This window comes from Pygocentrus nattereri, chromosome 24, assembly GCF_015220715.1.
Source record: "Pygocentrus nattereri isolate fPygNat1 chromosome 24, fPygNat1.pri, whole genome shotgun sequence".
Taxonomy (NCBI): domain Eukaryota; kingdom Metazoa; phylum Chordata; class Actinopteri; order Characiformes; family Serrasalmidae; genus Pygocentrus; species Pygocentrus nattereri.
The window spans coordinates 26,960,143-26,982,894 of NC_051234.1; the positions used below are offsets into that span (position 1 = coordinate 26,960,143).

Below are 22,752 nucleotides of genomic sequence, written 5' to 3' on the forward strand. Positions count from 1 at the left end.
GAGACGGTACTTGTCTGACTGCATTGTGCCAGGTGTAAAGTTTGGTGGAGGGGGGATCATGGTGTGGGGTTGTTTTTCAGGAGTTGGGCTCGGCCCCTTTGTTCCAGTGAAAGGAACTCTTAAAGCTTCAGCACCAAGAGATTTTGGACAATTTCATGCTCCCAACTTTGTGGGAACAGTTTGGGGACGGCCCCTTCCTGTTCCAACATGACTGCGCACCAGTGCACAAAGCAGGTCCATAAAGACACGGATGAGCCAGTTTGGTGTGGTAGAACTTGACTGGCCTGCACAGAGTCCTGACCTCAACCCGTTAGAACACCTTTGGGATGAATTAGAGTGGAGACTGTGAGCCAGGCCTTCTCATCCCACATCATTGCCTGACCTCACAAATGCGCTTCTGGAAGAACGGTCAAAAATTCCCATAAACACACCCCTAACCCTTGTAGAAAAGCCTTCCCAGAAGAGTTGAAGCTGTTACAGCTGCAAATGGTGGGCCGACATCATATTACACCCTATGGATTAATAATGGGATGTCACTCAAGTTCGTGTGTGTGGCAATATAGTGTATGTAGTGTCTGCTGGAAGCTGAAATTTTAACACAGCCTTTTGACTACATCATTTTTCTTTTTTTTACTACTACTACTACTACTACTACTACTACTACTACTACTACTACTACTACTACTACTACTACTAATAATAATAATAATAATAATAATAATAATAACAACAACAATAATTACTATTTCTTTACTACTGATTTAATTACTACTTTATTATGACTACTATTAGCCATAGTCATATTAGATAGCAACTGTTCAAATACATCAAGCTTCATTATTTAAACAGTGTGACTCTTATGTTTCAGTAAAGTTTTCTCAGTATTTTTTCTTCTGAGTGCCACTAGTTCGCACCAGCATTACGGTTTCCGAGCTAACAAACGTTACACTGTCAAACCCTTTACAAAACAATAATTCTAAAGATAGCAATGACATCGTGGTGAGCTACTATGCAATGTTGCTTAGTGACTGTAGAAAAAGATGAAGGAAAAAATTCCAGCTGAAATCGGACAACTCAACAGCTCAAACACAAATACTAACCGCTCTGTTACTTAATGATATGAATCAATGAATGCTTCTGCTTTCTTCCATTGTTTACTTGTTATATTGATAGTGCTGTAAAAGTATGAGGGCAGCTTTAAATGGTGTACAGCACCATGCTTGCTTCACAGATCAGTCACTCAGTGACTCTTGTTTGCTTGCCCACTGGGTGGCCCAACAATAAGAATAGGCACTTGGCGATATGGTTCAGATTCTGGTTTATTGTAGAGTTTGTGTTGTAGGGGTCAACAGATCAGCAGACCTACTGCAATACATGAATGGAGTGTGTGCATGTTCACATATGAAGAATGACTTCAGAACCATCAAGTCAGGACAGTGCATCTCTGCAATTACTAAAAAACAACAACAAACCAGCTTATGTACTGTGCAACGATAGAACAGATACAGAACACAACATAGGTATACTGGATATATTAGTCATGTCCACGCTTTAAGGAATACTCTGTCTGCAGTAACTGTATGGTCAGCCACCACAGACCATTTCAACATTCCCTGTACAGATACTGAAGTATGTTTGGAGTTTTCTGTTCTTTTCCAAGTTCAGGCAAACTGCTATCTGAGTGCTATACATACTGCTGACAGAGAGAAGGGTGAAAAACACTGGAGTATTTCTTAAAGCGGCCATCGTCCACAGGCAGCCGTGTCTGTGTAAGGAGATCAGACCCGGTTCTTCACTGAACAGAACAAATGATTACAATTGCTCTGATGAAAAGCCTTTGTGGAGAGAAATTCATGCTGGGAAAATTAGCCAACAGCAGAATGAGCTTCTTTATGGACTCTACACATTAAGTTGGTTCTATAGATACATGCTGGCTTCATGTCATCTCAGAGTTCATTTTCTCCAGAGACACTAAATCTGAAAAATGATTTCTAAGATTTTTTTCTTCAACAAACCCTGTAACCTATATTTTAACTTTAGAGGAACATAAAGGTCCATATGAACCATTATAAGGTCCATCCTGATGTTTCTTTTGCAAGAAGGCAAAAAGAATTAAATTTCTTTATTGACAACTAAATCATTGGGCAAGGTGAGTACTCGAGTGGTACATCTAATGAAGTGAGATGAAAATAATAACAATAATAATAATTATACTGAGAAACCGATTTGAATATTCAAAAACACTAAGCTGTGATAAATAAGAGCTACCACAAACATACAAGCACGGGTCACTCTATAACATAAACCCACCCTGTATCCACATCTTTGCCTATTTTATCAGGTCCACCTTTCGGTAAGGTACACTTAGTTTACAACTACACAATAGTCCATCTGTTCCTCTGCATTATTTGGTAGCCCTCCGTTACCCCCTTCATCGATGGTCAGGGCTCCCACAGTGCAGGTATTCGGTGGTGGACAGTGACACTGACATGGTAGTGAAGTTAGTGAGTGTTGTGCTCATACAGTAGACCAGCAGTGTAATGAGGTTTTAAACAGCTGGACTGAGAATAGTCCATCAACTAAAATTGTCCAGCTAACAGTGTCCTACGGTCAGAAAGTGACCACTGACGACTTGCACAAAACCATGCAGTCACAGATCATCTCTGACTTTAAAACCTACAGGGTAGACCAACAAAGTAGCCAATGTCTGACAGAGTGGACAGTACGGTACAGTCTATCCAAAACCTTTTCTAACACGTCCTCACCAACTTCAGCACAAGTGGTTATCCAATTTGAGCACACTCATCTCGACTAGACTAGCCTCGTGAGCTGGTTATGAAAACCTTGACTTTGAGAGGACGCAATGGCTTGTAAACAGCTGTTTCTGGCATTATTTTCAGGTTTGAAGTGGAAAATGTGTCAGCTTGCGATGATTTTTGTTGCCGAAGTCCCTGCTGTTCACTCAGTCCCTCGCCCCTCTGAACACCCCTTCCATAAGCTAATAAAGTTGATAAGGAAGGTAAAAAAGGGCTAACAAATTATGCAGAGAATAATAAACAATGAGCATAGATACAAGGTAGTTGTACATAGTAAAGTAGCCAGTGTGCATAAGTGCATAAACCTGTGCTTCCATTAATTTTCAGTATCTGCCACTTTGAAATGATATCAGTTTGGTATAAGAGTAGAAAGTCCTGTACATCTAAAATAATGCTATCATGAAACTAAAATGTGCACACAGCCGTAGAGCATAAATAGTAAAAGAAAGAGTGAGCCAACAATCCATTTGTGAAATAAAGGGAAAATAAGCCATAAAATAGAAAAAAAACATTAAAGAAATTCCTGCATACAGAACAAACCATTTATGAATTCTTCACTAATCTAAATAAAAACAGGTAGAATTAAGAAAAGGCCTCCTTCTTACAGTGCTGCATTGTTCATATTGGCATGCTTGTAAGATAAAGTTACTGGAAAAGAGAGACACTGTCATACTTCACCGGCTCCTGATGCATAAGACAACAAAAAGGCGACATTCATGCTGGATATAAGGGTCTGTAAACACATATTCCTTCGATTTGTGACAGAACTACACTAAAACAGTTTTAATCTAATAGATAACAGAACGTTTACTGGATAAGGTCATCCACAAATCAGAAAAAAGGTTTACAGGTATGCTAATGAAATGGAAGGCTGTCATCGTGTAAGCTTTGTTCTGCTGGTCCTTTTATGAGAGTCACGGGTTATCAGCTCTACAGTGACAGGAAGCTCAGGCTCATTAACATTTCTAATGCCCTTGCATTTCCTATACTATTTTCTAAATTGGCAGTCACAACTGTACTTATTTGCACATCTTTTAACATTACAGTGCTTTTGAAATAAATAGCTCATATTCTAAACAATGCATAATGTTTTATAAATCCTCTAGGTAACATTTAGTCCCCTAAATAACTTAGGTGAGGCATATTTGCTAAATATGCTGCCGAAAAGGTACTTATGTCCCTTAGAAATAAAAAAATCTCCCTATTTCAACCATGATAACCCATGGTTTATGGAATGGTTACAGTGTCGGTTAAAGGAATAGTCCGGCTGTTCAACCACAGCTCTGACCCACACAGTTCATTACCAGGGACAATAATTTGGATGCATTTCCCTTTTCTTAGTTAGACTCCCACTTACAATGTAAGTCACTGGCACAGACTGGGTTGGAAAAGCAGTGGACTATTCCTTTAAGGAGAACAGCTCACTAACCTTTTCCCCTGCCTGTGCAGCAGAAACTGAGACGCCTTTTGTCTCGATCGTCTGAAACGACAACGCTTTTTCCCCGAGCTCCTCAGGGGAGTCAAACAGGGGCCCTATTATGTGGCATTATACTTTCACCCGAGACACACTGGATGTCACCCATCTCTCCTAGCCATTCTACTATTCTGGGGCACACCACAAGGGGGCACTGTGACCAATGTTTCATGCTGGACAGAGGAGAAAAGAGCAGAGACTTGGGTTTTTTAAAGACTCAAAGACTTTCAAAGGCTCTACTCAAGGAATGCTGACAAGCACAGAACACTTGCCATTGATGTGGTGTGGTCACAGCAAGAGAAGCTAGACTATACGGAGAGGGAGAGGAATGTAAGTGCAGTGGTTCGGGTGCCAGGCAGTGGTGGATGAGGGACGTTTATCTTTTCGCCTTGTACTTTGAAGCGTCCCGCGGCTCTTTGCTGGGGTTGCTCCAGTCGTCCGCCTCGGGGGCTCCTTGATAGTGTCGCCAGGCAGACTTGTTAAAGACTGGCAAGCGCTCAAATGACTCACTGGAGAGAGCCTGCATATGAGAGAGAGAGAGAGAGAGAGAGAGAGAGAGAGAGAGAGAGAGAGAGAGAGAGAGAGAGAAAGAGAGAGAGAGAGAGAGAGAGAGAGAGAGAGAGAGAGAGAGAGTCATAAAAGAGCTCCCAGTGCATAATGAATACATGTATATATGATAATTGAAGACATTCTGACAACACATCATGATATTTCGTTCTCCTGAACATATTTGGAATGTTAAATAAAAAAAAAAAAAAAAAAAAAAAAAAAAAACACACCAGCAAAACAATCAGCTTTAGGAAAAGGCTAAGAGAAATGTTTGTACTATTTATGATATAATAAATCATCAGTTAATAATTAATAAACTAAAATAATGGCATCACAGGTTGACATCCAATCAGCTGTTTGTCACTATGTAGTTTATGCAGTTACTGCAATGCCCTTTTAATTATGGCTGCTGATTCAGGCTTGTATACAGTTTTTTGATCAGATGCATGGTTTCCGTGTAGCAATGGGATTTTGCTGAAATTTTTCCCCATAGAAATTAATGGAGTGAAAAATTGCACGACTGTACTTCTGCTCAACCAAAAGACACCGTTTCACATATATTATCCCAGGGTAGGCCCCAAGCATGAATTCAATGTTGTTCTGACCTGCACTCATCTGTTTGTCAATTTACTCCATCCCTTGTTTCTCCCTTACACACCCATTCATTTTCAGTCCAAACACAAACCCTATTACTTTGTTGCCTGACAACCACCAAACTACATTTACTCACTAAACATAGGACCTCAAACTATACCGCACAGCCACACTGACCCGAACTCCTCTGTGTGACGTTTTTTCTCCTATTCCTCCAACTGAGTCACATTCATTTTATCCCAAACCCCAGCCCTTTTTTCCTCTGCTGAACAGACAGCATATTGCATGTACTAACTCAGGGCAGATCCCCAAGCTCAAATCCACAGCCACACTGACCTGCACTCCTCGAAGTGTCGTTTTTTCATCCCTCATTTCTTACATAGACTCCCACTCATTTTCAATAACACGTAGCCAACAATTGGAAACTCCCTACAAACAAATTAATAAAGCACCCCATACACCATGGCAACTGCCTAGCAGAAATTTAGCAACTGCATGGGATACCACAGCAACTGCCTAGCAACACATTAGCAACCAACTGGGATACCCTAGTAACCACCTAGCAACACCCTAGTGGGAAGTGGAAACCATTTAAGCTGTGCAACCATTCTGCGTTTCCTTCAGGAGTTATACATGCTGCTGTTCAGTGTTTCAATATCTATAAATACTGATATCATCCCCAGTATACTTAGGAAACTATGGACTGATAATTCTAGACATGACAACACATGAGTAGTGAAAATGGTCACAAAGAAAACTTTGTGCACTAAAACACAGAGGTATGTGGAATTATTAGTTGAGTTCATTAAGGTCAACAACTATGCAAATTTAAGTACCATCCAAATAGTGTACTCCAAGTATTTTGATATGTTTGTTATAAATATACTGCTTATCATAGTAAGCTTAAAATGTCAGTGTGTATAAAGCTTGGCAGACACCTCTTTTTGAGACACCACATCTATTAAAAATGAAGGCTTTTCTAAAAACTTTGCACATCATTGTGTTCAATTGGCCCCAATGATTATGGACCCTGATGATCGCCACATGCAATGTAATGTACAGTGCATCCGGAAAGTATTCACAGCGCTTCACTTTTTCCACATTTTGTTTTGTTACAGCCTTATTCCAAATTGAATTAAATTAATCTTTTTCCTCTAAATTCTACACAAAATACCCCATTGTGACCATGTGAAAAACGTTTTCTCGAGAGTTTTGAAAATTTATTAAAATTAAAAAACAAAGAAATCATATTTACATAAGTATTCACAGCCTTTGCTTAATACTTTGTAGAACCACCTTTGGCAGCAACTACAGCCTCAAGTCTTTTTGAATATGATGCCACAAGCTTGGCACACCTATCTTTAGGCAGTTTTGCCCATTCTTCTTTGCAGTACCTCTGAAGCTCCATCAGGTTGGATGGGAGACGTCTGTGCACAGCCATTTTCAGATCTCTCCAGAGATGTTCAATCGGATTCAAGTCTGGGCTCTGGCTGGGCCACTCCAGGACATTCACAGAGTGGTCCTGAAGCCACTGCTTTGAGATCTTGGCTGTGTGCTTCGGATCGTTGTCCTGCTGAAAAATGAACCGTCGCCCCAGTCTGAGGTCAAGAGCGCTCTGGAGCAGGTTTTTATCCAGGATGTCTCTGTACATTGCGGCATTCATCTTTCCCTCTATCCTGACTAGTCTGCCAGTTCCTGCTGCTGAGAAACATCCCCATAGCATGATGCTGCCACCACCATGCTTGACTGTAGGGATGGTATTGGCCTCGTGATGAGCAGTGCCTGGTTTCCTCCAAACATGACGCCTGGCATTCACACCAAAGAGTTCAATCTTTGTCTCATCAGACCAGAGAATTTTGTTTCTCATGGTCTGAGAGTCCTTCAGGTGCCTTTTTGCAAATTCCAGACGGGCTGCCTTGTGCCTTTTACTAAGGAGTGGCTTTCGCCTGGCCACTCTGCCATACAGGCCTGATTGGTGGATTGCTGCAGAGATGGTTGTCCTTCTGCAAGGTTCTCCTCTCTCCACGGAGGAACGCTGGAGCTCTGACAGAGTGATCATTGGGTTCTTGGTCACCTCCCTGACCAAGGCCCTTCTCCCCCGATCGCTCAATTTAGACGGCCGGCCAGCTCTAGGAAGAGTCCTGGTGGTTCCGAACTTCTTCCATTTACGAATGATGGAGGCCACTGTGCTCATTGGGACCTTCAACGCAGCAGTAATTTTTCTGTATCCTTCCCCAGATTTGTGCCTCGAGACAATTTTGTCTCGGAGGTCTACAGACAATTCCTTTGACTTCATGCTTGGTGTTTGCGCTCTGACATGCAGTCAACTGTGGGACCTTATATAGACAGGTGTGTGCCTTTCCAAATCATGTCCAATCAACCACAGGTGGACTCCATTTAAGCTGTAGAAACATCTCAAGGATGATCAGTGGAAACAGGATGCACCTGAGCTCAATTTTGAGCTTCATGGCAAAGGCTGTGAATACTTATGTAAATATGATTTCTTTGTTTTTTAATTTTAATACATTTTCAAAACTCTCGAGAAAACTTTTTTCACATGGTCACAATGGGGTATTTTGTGTAGAATTTTGAGGAAAAAGATTAATATAATTAAATTTGGAATAAGGCTGTAACAAAACAAAATGTGGAAAAAGTGAAGCGCTGTGAATACTTTCCGGATGCACTGTAAATGGTTGTTAGCTCTCACTGCAGTCACAACAATCCATAGAAATCAATGATTTCCACATAAATTTTAGAGGAAATCAAAAGTGAATCTTGATTTCTAACAATCTTTTTTCACTCACTGTTCGAAACTTTTTGAATATGTAAAAATGAAACCGTCACTCACAAAACAGCTTTTCACATTCCTGTAACAATATCTTTGGCTGGTTTGTTTGAAGTCCAAACCAGAGTTTGGGTATTTGTGATATTGTACATCTAGGCGTATCACAATTAAAGCAATAATAATAATAAATCTTACTTGATATCTGGTTCTTTATGACCATTTGTGAATTGAACTAATCAGGTTGCTGATGCAAAAATATGTTCTGTGATCCAGGTGCCTAAATCAAGGCATTTTATCACTCCTCTGCAATAACAATAAAAGCATCTGTCAAGAGTCAGGCAGATTATGCGGACTGTACCGCGCTGATGTGCAGCTCTGATGTGCAGCTCTGATGTTGAAATTCCTCGATTGGTGCACATCATATTAAAAATGCATTCACACCAGTTAAGAACTCAAGCAGAGTTTGCATGGAAGCAGAACAAGTCCTGCGATTTTTGTCCAACAACGGTTTGAGTATTTGGTGCTTTGCTGTCAATATTTAGTGTAATATTGAGCACTAAACACATTGAATTAAATTAAAAGCAAATATGTATGCATGATGTATGTAATTTATCAAAATACTGTTATCATTATATCATCCACCCCTAAGGTAAACTCACCTTCAGGTAGATGACAGCATCTGTCCCCACCCCTTCCATCGAATATAGCTTCAGGTCTCCCTGAAAGTAACGCGCATACAGTCTGGAGATGGGAAGGCCGTGGCCAAATCCAGCCTAAAGAAATCCACAGAGGAGGAATAAAAAAATTCTTTAGTTTTATTTGCAAAAGAAATGACGATTTGAGGATTATGTAAATTTTGGAAGCTGTAAAGTTTGTTTTCCTTTACCAGTGGTACTCGTTTAGAGTCCAGACTGGGGGTTGGTGCAGTGGAGTAGGTGTAATTGAAGAGCCTGTCAATCTTCCTCAGAGCCACGCCCCCACCCTTGTCACTGATCTACAGCAGTAAATAGGAATATGCATGAACGTCATGACAAGCTCATTTGCTGTGGTCTGGCCTAAGTAAGCATGAGTTAGTAAGTGAACTCGATTAGGATGTGACTGACCTTTATAGAGAGGTCCTCCTTCCCTAGCGTGACTTTAGCTTTAATAGGTGGAAGGTCATCCTTATCCTCTTCATGGTGCTCCACTGTAGCTCGCATTGCATTCTAAACAAACAGAGACAAAAGAGATAAGGACTTACACATTTAATTAGCTCTAGAGATCAGACTGCTCATGTGGGTTCTGTGAGGTTGGGACATCATTCCTTGAATGTGTGTCAGGCCGTATTACAGAAACCTCAAGTTTGTAGGCTTATCTTATCTTTTTAGTCATAAGGACATCTAAATTTAGGACAGAAGCTATTACAAAACAAAGTTCTCACGTCCATAATCTCATCCATTCACTCCAGACTGAAACTGAGTGACGACGCTCTAATAAACAGCATAAAGCACTTTTACTATTGTTTTCAGTGTTACTCTTATATTGTCTATTTTTTCAGTATTAAGTATTTATAGTAAGATTATATTTGGTGAATGGAGGAACAGCAAAGTAAGAATTTCATTGTACAGAGTAACTGCCTGTTCTGCTGTGCATATGACAAAACTCAAATCTTAAATCTCTTAACTTCAAGTTTATCGCGCTTTAGTTTTGTTTGACCTTTTTATATCAGTGGCGGTAGCTGTACTGCTAACGAACTTGATTATTTCCATTACATGTATGCGTTTCAGCTGTGCACGTATGGTCGGTTGCTAACAGATGTGACGGTTGATTGTTGACTTCAATCAAGTAACTTAAGATTTCCTAACTTGTAAGACAAGATTCCTAAATTAAGATTTACTTCTGTAACATGAATTTGTGAAGAATGCTGTCTTGACCTGTCAAATCTTAAGATAAGATAAAAGATCACAGCCACTCAGGTAACTCTTCCAAACCTCTTTTCCATAAAACATGCCATGAAGTTTCTAGAAGTATCGACAAACATCTGTGTTATACTTGGAACATGAGATCATATCGTCATCTATCCCTAGGAGAGTCCATCTGTGTGTAAATGTTTGGGCACCCTTGGTCAAATGACAAGTACACGTCCTCTACAGAGAACATTTTAATACACAATTAATGTTTGAGGAGCTTGATGTACTGAAAAAATAATAAATAAATAAAAACTGCACAATAAAATGTTTAACTTTGTTCCCTGTAGATGATGTGGCAGCATATTTTCACTTAGAAAATCCTTAAAAATGCAATTTCACTAGGGCTTTTCAAACTTTTGCATACAACTGTACTTATCTACAGTCACACAGGCCTGTACACATCATTTCCCACATACTGTAATTTTGCTTATTGTGATTCTGCATTTCTTGAAGCACTTGAAGATCTTAGTCACAAATGAGGCCACCTCTTCTTTATGGCCAATTGCTTTTGAATTGCATCATCTCATAAGTGGTTAAATAATAACTTACTACATTTATCAGCAGGGAATGAACTATTATGAGCAAAGACAATATTTCCGCATGACTTGCAGGACAAATGATAAACACAGCAAACATCCGATAACACAGATAACGCAGTTAAGATGACTGATATCTACTGTATTTGTCTGTTGGTCTGTTGAGACATTGGTGTCATAAACAGCATCGAGGCAGGTTCAAAATTCTTACCTTGAAAAGTTCAAACAGCATGTGGAACAGATGAGAGGGAACATAGACAGCTTGGATAGGCTTGCTAGGTGCCTTTGCTACAAAGAAGAAGTTCTAAATTACTAAATTATACATAGAATTTCCATATTGTGTGCATTTGTTCTGTGTACATATCAAGTGAAACCATAAATGTTTTTGGCTCCCTTATCAGATCTTTAAGAAGCAAGTTTAGCCAATGTCCAATGTTTATATGAACTGTTGCATGAACTGTGCGATATACAAATGAGCCTCTAACAAATCAAAAATTCTTTTCCTGTGTATTAAGAGCATCTCAGCCGTTCCAGGTGAGTTATCATGAGTCTGTGGATTCATTTGATTTCATAAACTAAAGTATAATTAGGGATGACCCCATTTTTTGCTTGTTCCGAATCCACAAAGATGCACAATTTAATTAAGATTATGCCAGTTGGCCAACTGAGTTTTGCCATTAATACAACAAATCTATAACAAACAAATGTGGAATAATATGTTTGTTTTTGTAGCCTACTTTATCAAAATGAACATTTTAGCATGTGTTTACAGTGTGAATTGGCTTATGATCAAATTTGATTGATTGATCTGATATCCAGCTGCCAGTAACTAATATTCTGTAGTGAAATTACTTCAGGTTTGATATGTAAATAGTGGTATAAATCCTGAACTGATAGCTTTAGTTTTATTGGAGTGCTTCTGCAAAATAAACATTTTATGGGGTCATAAATAAACTTCAGTTTGGTTATTAGTTTAATACACCACATCAGCTTTTCACCTTTGAATGCACTAATGTTTTAAATGTTTAAATGTTTTTAATGTTTAGGTGCACCTGGCTAGAAATAAACAACTTTAAAAACAACTGTTTTAAAAGAAAAGTTAAGAAAGAAATTAAGTTTTCTGGAGATTATTTCTCGATTATTTTTTTCTTAAGTGAGAAAAGTTAAGAAAAAAAGTGTCTTAAGACACTCTTGTAAATCTGGCCACAGACCCATTAAAATCTGCTACTGCTGGACATCTCTACATTTAATACTTCTGATAGTAAAAAATAAGCAAGTTTATTATTTAAATAATAATAACTTTTTAAGGATCTGTAGGAACACCGTAATACTAATTAAATGCCAATCTTTAACCATGTCAGCCAAACATCACCAGTGTGCATTTTAATTCACTGTAAAGAATTTCACAATCACAGTATAATCACATTACGGTTATTTGTTAGTTCTGTGCAGCCCTAATATGTACCGTTAAACTCTGCGATCTTCAGCTCCGGGGCAGCAGGGTAGTACTGCTCACACAGCATCTTGGCTGTCTCATATGCATCTGAAACCGAAAATAGGTTTTACCTAGTAAAACAAAACTCATAAACACCAAGAAGGAGTCAAAGTGCAGAGTGAAAGACAAAGATTCATCTCACCCGTCACCACATCTGCCACGCTGCACGCAGGATCAATGCTGCCAATGTGTTTGGGGTGTGCCGGGTTTGTGTCATTGCCAAACAGGAGTGCTGTAATGAAGTTGTTTTTAAAATTTCAGGGATTTGCCATGTTTTTTGACATTCATGTTCATGTATTTTTCCAGTGACCTACTGTGCTGGTTGATGAGCATGCGGAAAGAGATGCGGTTGGTATAAAAGCGGTCCAGGAAATACTGAATGTTGGAGCTGACAAATGGGTCAAAACCAAACTTCTCCTTATACTCGATCAGTCCCTGGGCCATGGTGGGGACCACGTCATTGTGTCTGTTTCTGATCTCAATAAGTGCCTCCAAGAAGCTGCAATATAAGAAAGTGTTGATTTTAAGGTTATATTAACGATATTAATGCTATATTTTAATTAAATGCATTTCGTTCATGTCTAACCAAAGTAAAAGCCAGAATAACAGAAGTAGAACAAGACAAATGCTGACCATCATTTTGTCACCAATATCACTTATAAAATACAGATATAAAAAAAATACAAAAAGTTCTGTTGTGTGAAAAGTCATTCCCAAACATTCGGCACCTATTTATTATTCTTCTCATTAAGTCATTATTAAGTGAAATGCTATGCAATTACTTTGCCATTACTATTTTGAGATATTATCTTACTATTTTGAGATGCTTTAGGTTTTTAAATACATATTAAATAAAATATATTTTATACAATAATATAAGATGCGCAATAATATCTCAATATATCTTTGTATCAAAAAAATCATGGCATACCATTATAGTGGGGCAATTCACTTAAGAAAAATAATAATTATGAACTAGATTTTTTATTTTAAGTGCCAGGAATAAGCATGCATACCTTTGTAAGGTATTAATAAAGCATAAATATACAATGTTCCAAGTTCGTGTTCATAATAAACTCTCTGGGGAGAGCTGACCAGCTATGTGAACAGCAGTCTAAATCCTCTCTTGTTCTTTTTCAGTCAGGTAACCCTGAGTAAAGTTTTGAGTAAACAATGTTTGGGTCAGAGCTAAACGGCCTTCCATATTATTTGTTTGCTGCTTTATTATATACGGTTGTTCTATCCAGACTACTGTCAGCATCGCTATGCTTCTCCTACACTTCCCTTTTCCTGCCCCACTCTGTCCTGAATTCAACCTCTCGTAACTCAATACAAATACAGCCAAGTACTCACTGCACAAAGCAAATGCAGCGCACTGTAATGAACACTGACAATCGAGGAGTCCAAGAAAATGTACTGAAAGAGGGGAAAAAAACGACGGCACTCACTCATTCAGGGCATGTGGGTCATCTGGGCTCCTGGTTTCATACTCAAGCAACTCTAAAAAGCTCTGCATATACCTAAAGGTGCAAAAAAAAAGTTATGTTAAAGGAATAATTTGGTGAAACTTTTTTTTTTTTTTACTGCAAATGCAGTTGAACAGCCACAACAAGTCAGACAAGTAGTTCCTTTATAGCATTTTCACACTTCTGAAGTGGTGTCAGACGGCCGAGTCATGATGTTTTTGCATATGTGAACATACTAAATGAACTTCGACTCCTCTAAACGGATCTCACTGCATCCGTTTTGTGTTCTGATTAATCTCTGCATCGTGAAAACAAAACCACCCTGTTTTGCTCTCTGGTTAAAGAACCCTGAGATGCTGCATACCTGCACCGCCAGTCTTTCAGTGCTTAGCAGGTAAAAAACAAACTTCTCAGATGAATGGCTGCCTGTGGGTTTGTGCGCTCTCATGATGAGACAGCATGGTAAAGCAACAGGCTGTAAAGGCCACATGTTAGAGATTTTAACCTGTTTTTATCCTTCTACGCCAACACAGCGGAGTTAGAGCACCTAATCATAGTGACCAATCACTGCGACACACAGCCTCAAGTGACTGGCTGAATTTACAAAACAATGAAAAACAGTCTAATTTTTGGGAAAAAAAAATAATAAGCACCGATCATAATTTTATGAGCACTTTCAATTCCAGTTTCTCCACAGCCAAAATGTCCAAAGGCTGATTTTTTGGCCAATTTTTATGAGCCTTTTTCTTTAATCTGAAGCTCACACCATGTGGGGTAAATTAACCCATAAAACACACTAGCACATTTATAGTCCTGTTAGCCAAATTTTCAATATAAACTATTTGCTATTTACTCTTTCTTGGTTTAGTTGTAAACAACATAAAACAAGTAAAGCTTTACTCTTACTTTTAGCTCTTAAGTAAGAGGTTATTTTATATATTTAGCACAATCAGTCAAGTATTATTATTCCATGACCTGTGGCTGTTACCAATTTTGTGTTTTGAGCAAAAATCTGTTCCGGTTTTGCGTTCCTAGCTTTTAATAGCTTGGCACTATTGCAGCATTCTGACTCAACCAATGGGGCAGTCATGGGCTGGAGGTTAGGGAACCAGCCTTGTGAGTGGAAGGTCGCCAGTTTGATCCCCAGAGCTGACAGCACATGACTGAGGTGTCCTTGAGCAAGACACCTAACCCCCAACTGCTCCCCGGGCGCTGCGGATTGGGCTGACCACCGCTCCGGGTAAGTGTGCTCACTGCCCCCTAGTGTGAGTGTGTGTGCTCAGTAGAGTGTATGTGGTGTTTTACTTCATGGATGGGTTAAATGCGGAGGTGAAATTTCCCCGTTGTGGGATTAATAAGGGTCTCTTAATTCTAATTCATTCTAAAACTGTTATAAGATGTACTTGACGAATGTGATGAACAACACAATCAATAAGCTAACCATCTAATACTAAGTTACCCATCTGAGTTCTAAAAGAGCTGTGGTGTGAACAACAGAGGTCTTAATTCTAATCAATGCTTAAGAGGACCAGAAAGAGAACTGAGCCTTCTTTAAAACCAATGATGAGGTCATCTGCAGCTGGTTGCCTTTCAGCTACACTTTAATAGGCCCAAGTTTGGTTCATTTCTTTGGACCTATATGTAAAAACCACATTCAGTTTTGCAGTTACAGAGACAATGTAGGTGAGATCTAATTGAAGTTTATACAGGGCTGCACAATTCTGACATAAAACATGATGTTCGATAAAGATGTTGGATATCATGATCACGATAAGAGAAGCAATAAATTACTATTAATATAATGTGTCTGGCTGGATGTTTTGCAAGTGCAGACATTATTTTTGTCTGACTAAATCTAACTAACCTCTCTTTAAGCCCCTCTGTAAACAAATAACAAAATATTTAAAAATTACAAAAGTATCATTGACTATTCTGCAAAATAAAAAGAAATTAAATACAACTACTTACATCAGCACTGCAAACACATTTTTGTGCACTGAAGGACTGAGAAATAGTCAGTATTATTTCAACAGCTTTCTCTATAAAGGCTAACATACACATATCGTGTGTGTGTGTGTGTGTGTGTATATATATATATATATATATATATATATATATATATATATATATATTCTTGTTTCATTTAATTTTTTTTGGCGCCAGACATGTTAGGTTGCATTTAGTTTAAAAATGAGCATTTGGTTGAGTGTAGTTAGACACTGCACAGTTGGTCCAGAACTGGGGGGGTGGGGGGTGGGACAGGGAGTAAGGAAGCAAGCTTCAGTAGCCCAGCTGCCTAACCGTAGAGCCTGAGCAGCTTTTTTGAGTTGAACTTCGATTAAGTCCTAGTTATTGGGCTACATTTTATGGTCTCTGAGTGTGCGTTTTGTAGTAGGCTGGTCGAATGGTTAAGCCTCTCGTCTCCCTGTCTCTCTGGCGCTGCATGTATGAGGTAATTAGATCTGTTCGGTCACGAGTGCTCTAACAATGTGTTCATCGCGGAAACTCGTATCACGATAACAATGAACAATTTGATTTATTGTGCAGCCCTATTTTATACATCACCAGTTAGCATTATGCGAAGAGCATGCCTAAAATCATCCCATGCCACAAACTGTGTCACGTGGTTTAAAGATCTCAAACAGACCTGTTCATATTGTTTCTGACTCTGTGGTTTACAGCCATCTATAAAGATGGATAAAAGTACATTTTCAGGATTCTTCTAATGTGTTTAGCTGCTACTGGGGGGCGTTTCTTGCCATTCTACTGCCATTTACAGCAGTAATGCACATGAGATTGTGCGATCTCTTCACCTAAACCACTCACCATTTCTGCACCAGTTTGACTGAGGGCTGGCTCAGCAGCCGGTCAGGCAGCAGGTTGACCTCCCGCATGGTGTTGGCCAGCCGCACAGGCAGCTCCTTCCGCAGGAACATGTAAGACGTCTTCTCGCACGCATTGTCTCTGCCTGGAACACACAAACACACACGATGCACGTAAGACAGGAACAGTGAAAGGCAGGGGCTGCAGACTGATAAAGGAAAAGGAACGAAGGATATCTTGTTTGCCCATAGCACCCTCATTGCTGACTCATCGCTTTGGGGTTTAACTGAGGAATGCGTCATCTGGATCCATGCCAACACCTCCACAGGGGAAACTAAATGTGTGATTAAGCGCACGTGAGCGCAGCCCAATTACATCTTTATTGAAACAACTTATGGACATGGCGAGCAACACGTAGCAGCCATCTCAATTATGCATCAGTCAGAGAAACAGAGCAGACCTAACCCTGAAACTAAATAATCTCCTAATCTAAAACACATAAAACTGCTCACTGGACTTTGTTGTAAAGGCCTAACCAGGGATATGAATTTTAATCCAATAGTGTCCTCACTAAAAGAGTGATGTAATCCAACAGTGCAGCACGTTAAGTAGATTATACACTAAAAGTGTAACGATTTATATAGCATATTAAATCAATCAGGAAAAAATCATGTTCAGAACGTGATATACATTGTTAAAATTGTACCAGTGATAAGCCTCTGTAATCAAAACTAGCCATCTTATTGCATCCTCAATTGACATGCTACTAAAAATATGCAACTTTTGTTTTGGAAACCAAGTTTCAATCTGTGTGGTATTTAATTAGAGCTCTGCCAAGACATTTTTACCACATAAAATACCAAAAATCAATTCAAATCTTGACCTCAGAATCAAATAATAAGCATCCATTCTATACGTTCTACTGAAATGGGAATTCTGATCTGATGCCAGCATGCAATATTTGTCATGTACATATGTGCCAATGCTGAAACATATACATTTAGAACACGTATGAAGTAGGAACAGACCTAGTGGTATAAGCAACAGCAAGAAATATACCTTGTTTGTAGAGGTACAAACACAGCAAAATGAATAAAATGCAGATAATTTAGCTCAGTGGTCCAGCGTCCCCTAAACATTCACCACTACTAACATGTTATCAAAAATCATGCAGACATATCAATCAAATCTGATCAACTGATAATTTTTAAGCAAATATATTTGCTGATATTGGTATGATTTGAATATCATTGTGCATCCTTACTTCTACTAGTCTGCTCTGATAAAGCTGCACTATGTAAATTCTGGGGATTTGGAGACCTCTCTGGCGGGAATGTGTAACTGCATGCATCTTGTAGCATGGGTTGTTTGTCCTCCTTTCCCAAACAGCAGAATCTGATGTTTGTGAGCACGTTAAAGAGAATTCAAAGAGAACTTGGTCAACACTTGGTGAAGGACGAGTCTTCTGAGGATGTGCGTGGATTATCTACTATTGTCAGGATATCGTCATCAACACTGTGATTCTGCATTTGAGATTTAAACATCAAACCAGCCCTGAAAACACTGGTCAACGACAGAATCCTTGTAAAAACCGTGTAATTGGTTTTACAAAGAAAATTCTTCTTAAGAGCAGCTGGTTAACGAGGAAACATCATGATAACAATAAAAATAATTTATTCTAGAGTCGCAAATACTATTTCTTGCAGCTTTAATGAAAATATCTTAGACAGTGCAGCGCCGATTCTCGTATTGTTATCGTCATATGACAGATCTGAGAGAAGGAGAGGGCCAAAACATTTTCATAAGCATCAGCCTAAGAACTCTTGGGTTGAAATGGGTAAAACTGAAGCCCCGTGTTGTGCTTTTCCTTATTATAAACAGATCCACTATCAGCGCTTTGTTCACTGCACCCTGAAGGGCAATGCAAGGTAAAGCAAGGGCTGAATCTCTCACAGCAACAAACATGCTCCCTAGAAGGCCACAGGAAGACAAAGTGATCCCAATATATCTAAACTTAAAATATAAAACTCTTATTTTGTCCTCAAAAGGTCAAAGAGCCATTTTTTGCAACACACTCAGGAGCAGGAGCTGATTCAGCCAACAGAGAATGTTCTCATTAATAGGTTTACTCAATGAACTGAAAAAGACACCCCATGTTCCCTATCTGTTTACGCTCTTCAGGTCTGGATGAGAAAATCCCTATAAGGAAAAGCTTATTAGCTTATAAGATGGACAATATTGTTAAGAAGCACGTTCTGCATGGAAAATCACCAGAAAAGACTTGTCACAGTGAGACGCCTGTGAGCAAGCAGTTCCCTGAAGAATGATCAAGTTTGTGGACCCAAGTTCTGTAAACCTAGAGACTGAAGTAGGGTCAAACAATTCTCCCTTTCTCCCTCTCTCCCTCTCTCCCGGTGGGTAGCGCTGTCGCCTCACAGCAAGGAGGGCCTGGGTTCGATTCCCCGGCCGGGTGACCGGGGTCCTCTCTGTGTGGAGTTTGCATGTTCTCCCCATGTCTGCGTGGGTTTCCTCCGGGTTCTCCGGTTTCCTCCCACAGTCCAAAAGACATGCAGTCAGGCCAATTGTGTGGGGTGATCAAATTGTAAGTCGCTCTGGATAAGAGCGTCAGCCAAATGCCGTTAATGTAATGTAATGTTCATACTAACGAAGACTTCCACTGATTTTCCAAACGTCTACTTAACTCAAAGGTTGAGATGTAAATGCAGTAATTCAGAGGGGATTGATGTGAGAAGGTGTGTTTGGAGAGAAACTTACTTACTCAGATCTCTTTACAGTGGTGGTGAATGGAACCGGGGGTCCCGGTGTCTACAATGCAAATACAGCTATTTTACTTATAATCCAAACCCACGAGTGAACCTACAGCTGTGTTCGGAGTTTTTATGCAATGTTTATGAAGGTACAAAAATGGTCAATAGGAAAAAAGCAAGTTTTTGGCCTTAATGTATCTGCGCACCATGAACAGATTAAAATGAATGGATTAAAATACGTTTTAGGCCAAAACTCCAACACACAACTATCGCAAAACATCAGGCAGCAAATATCACTTCATGTAGGAACTCTCTGTGAGGGAGCTTTTAGAGATGGACGTCTGGTTCCCATCACCAGCACGGTGAACAGCTCTGACTCTACGTTTCTCTAGAACAGAGCACTTCACACCAAATCACTCTGAATGACTGTTCATCTATTAATCGTGTAGAATTGGATTATTGGTGGAGTTCCCCTTCGAACCCTTCAGATGTCTGGCTCCCATCATCAACAATGGTGAACAACTCTGACTTGTTTTTTTTCCTAGAACATTGCATTTCATAGGGATGACCTCTGAATGACGTCGTTTACATCTTGACCACTAAATTCTGCACGCATACTGATAAAGTGCTGGAACTCCCAATAACACTGACATCACGCCACTCTGTATCGGACACTAGCAAGATTTCGCCGTCAGACTGGGATCAGGTACTGTGGTCAACAAGACCCCAGTCACAGCACTAAAAACACGTTACGTAACTCAAACGTACCAAAGTCGTGGCTATAGTTTGCTATAGATTGCTATCTTGAGATAATTTTCTGGATTGTTATCTTGTGATCTCAAGATAGCAACTTTGTTTTCTTGAGATCACAAGATAACTCATTATCTCAAGATAACTTTTATAATCTTTAGATCACAAGATAGTTTAGTTATTATCTCAACATAACTTTATCTTCAGATTGATGATCCCAAGATATCGCGAGATCACAAGATAACAAGCTCAATATCTTGAGATTACAAGACAGTTAACGCATTATCTCAGGATAAATTTGTCTGTCGAGACAACTTTGTTATCTTAAGATCCCAAGATAATGAACTCGTCATCTCAAAAGTTAACTTGTTATCTCAAGATTATTTACTCGTCATCTCGAGATCACAGGACAGTTCATTCGTTATCTTGAAATCATAAGATAACAAGCGCATTATCTTGAGATCACAAGACTGTTAACTAGTTACCTCAAGATAAAAATCCAGAAAATTATCTCAGTCCTGTCCAGAGTTGTGTGTAAACGTGCTGCTGAGGCAGAAAACACTCATCAGCAGGACATCGGAGCTGCATTTCACAAACGCAGTGACAGAAAACACAAGCAATTCCAGAAACACTGCAAAAGCGGAAAGGTTCCTGGAAGACTCAAAGGGGGCGGAATATCTATGATGGAAAATCACTAACACACGGAGCCCTGATGATGACATGCTCTGTACATAAAAATAATGCGTGGCCACGCCTTATCAATGCGTGGGAACGAGATGATTAAGCTGTGGCATTGGGGATCTCGTTCCCTCCCTTTACTAAATTGTGGCCACGAATTAAATCATCTCATTCCCGCACCTCACTAAGTCGTGGCCACGGATTAGTTGATGTCACCAGCGGAGCTCCGCACTCACAGAAGTAAATAAGACCCCACATCCCAGTTCACGGTTAACCCGACCGGCCAGTCTGCCGTCTGACCGGTGAACGTCGCTGCATAGGTTTGAAAAAAAATGGTTCATCCTCTTTTTGTGTCCTCCGGAAACACCTCCGTCTGCTGTGTTTTCAGCTCGTTTTTATCTGGGGTTTGCTGCATCTTCTCACCTTCCGTAGAGACCGGGGGTAGCGAGACATTTACCAAGAAAGCAGCAACGCTGTAGTGAGATAAGCCCGAGAGAGAGGCGCCCCGCTCAGAACAGGAGACCGGCTAGAGGACCATCGCTCAAGCTCTGCCTCACAGCTCAAAGCGACACTGAGGTCAGCCTCACGTTCGAATTTCCCCGTTCCACCTTAAGCGGTGCAGCAGGTACGTCCCTGCGCGTCATGCGCCAGAATGTATCTGCTGCAGAATGTATCATTTAAGGTGGAACGGGAAAGTTCGAACAAGACGCTGGCAGCATTCGCATCATTCCTCCACCGCAGCAGCGCACAGCACTTACCGAATTCAAGAAACTGCTTAATCGACAGAGGCGACGGTGAAAACCGGGAGTAGTACTCGATCTTCGGAGACGCGTTCTTCAGCAGAAACACCGACAACCTCATCGTGCAGTGAAGTGGAGGCTGCAACTCGAGGCCAGCCGCTCCGTTTGGTTCTGAAAGGCGACAGCAAATGAAACCAGAACAAGGCCAAGTGCGGCGCCTTCGCTAAAATAAATAATAACGCGATAACAGTCTATGTAATGAGAGACATCTTCTGGCCGTCCTCCTCACGACTCTGACTCCGAGCACTGAAAACGGGAGAGAACCTGAAAACAGAGGAACGTTAGAGGTTCTTCAAACATCACGTACACAGCCGTCCTCACAACCGCTCTTCGCGACCGAGCTGCGCTCAATCCTGATTGGCTGCTGGCGAGTGCAAATCGTCATCTCTGCACAGCCATTGGTCGAAGGCACACTTCAGTACCATTCACCGATATTTTCGTTGGCCGTCAAGTTCGGTTGAATTTCTTAATCGCCATAAGACGAACCGATTCGTTCGAACGGTCTCGTTCAAGGAGTCAAACGTCTGATTCAATTATGTTCGATATACATATATAATCATTATTATCGCGTTGTCTTACCGCTGTATTTCACAATTTGCACAAAACTACTTTGGATCAATGTGCAATACTTTACTGGGAAGAGAAGCATCGTCAGAAATGATAAATGATGTAGTTTTTTTTTTAGACATGAGGCAAATTAGACACCATATAATTGTTTCTTATAATACTCAGACACTCTCCGTCATAAACACACTATGGCTTCACACATCACTCTGTCACGAACACACCACATAAACCTATAGCTTATCCAATCTCTAATTAATGTGCAATATCTGCTGCTGATAGATTGGTACAAGTGCAGTACATATGCAAGTTCTGTGCAATATCTGTAATTATTACTGTGACATATCCAGTCATTACCTGCTCAGATATGTGCAATATCCATACAAATGCATGTGTAAACTGTAAATTTGTATAGTTTCTCAATTCTATTTTTATTTTTTTTATATTGTTCTGCTAACAGACGCCTTGTTTATTTATTTGTTTCTATAGTATATCTTATATTTTGTATTTTGTATGATGCACATCTTTGTCTGCTTACTGCTCTTTATCTGCTTACTGTGTATTCTGCTGTAACAATGTAAATTTCCCCCAGTGGGATAATAAAAGTCTATCTTATCTTAATAAAGAAGTTTCATATATATTTTTTTAAAAATTATATTCATTATGAATCTCTTTCATCTTTAAAATAAATTAAAAAGAGGAAAT

At 39.8% G+C, this 22,752-nt stretch overlaps 1 protein-coding gene across 1 annotated transcript; it reads right to left on the reverse strand.

Annotated features, from left to right (window-relative positions):
* Positions 1 to 1,301: 1,301 nt before the first annotated feature.
* On the reverse strand, positions 1,302 to 21,878 carry pdk3a (pyruvate dehydrogenase kinase, isozyme 3a). Its single transcript, XM_037534106.1, has 11 exons — positions 21,442 to 21,878; positions 16,491 to 16,632; positions 13,647 to 13,718; positions 12,513 to 12,697; positions 12,341 to 12,430; positions 12,169 to 12,246; positions 10,915 to 10,991; positions 9,322 to 9,423; positions 9,105 to 9,212; positions 8,878 to 8,991; positions 1,302 to 4,810 (listed from the first exon to the last, which is right to left on the reverse strand). The coding sequence occupies exons 1-11, from the start codon at positions 21,542 to 21,544 to the stop codon at positions 4,667 to 4,669; spliced, it is 1,215 nt and encodes a 404-aa protein (XP_037390003.1). The 5' UTR covers positions 21,545 to 21,878; the 3' UTR covers positions 1,302 to 4,666.
* Between the last annotated feature and the right edge of the window lie 874 nt (positions 21,879 to 22,752).

Coding starts and splice junctions, on each gene's coding strand:
- pdk3a (XM_037534106.1), bottom strand. CDS start 21,544: ATGAGGTTGTCGGTGTTTCTGCTGAAGAACGCGTCTCCGAAGATCGAG. Junction 13,719..16,490: donor GTCAAACTGGTGCAGAAATG/GTGAGTGGTTTA, acceptor TTGCACCTTTAG/GTATATGCAGAGCTTTTTAG. Junction 4,811..8,877: donor ATGCTGTCATCTACCTGAAG/GTGAGTTTACCT, acceptor TCTCATATGCAG/GCTCTCTCCAGTGAGTCATT.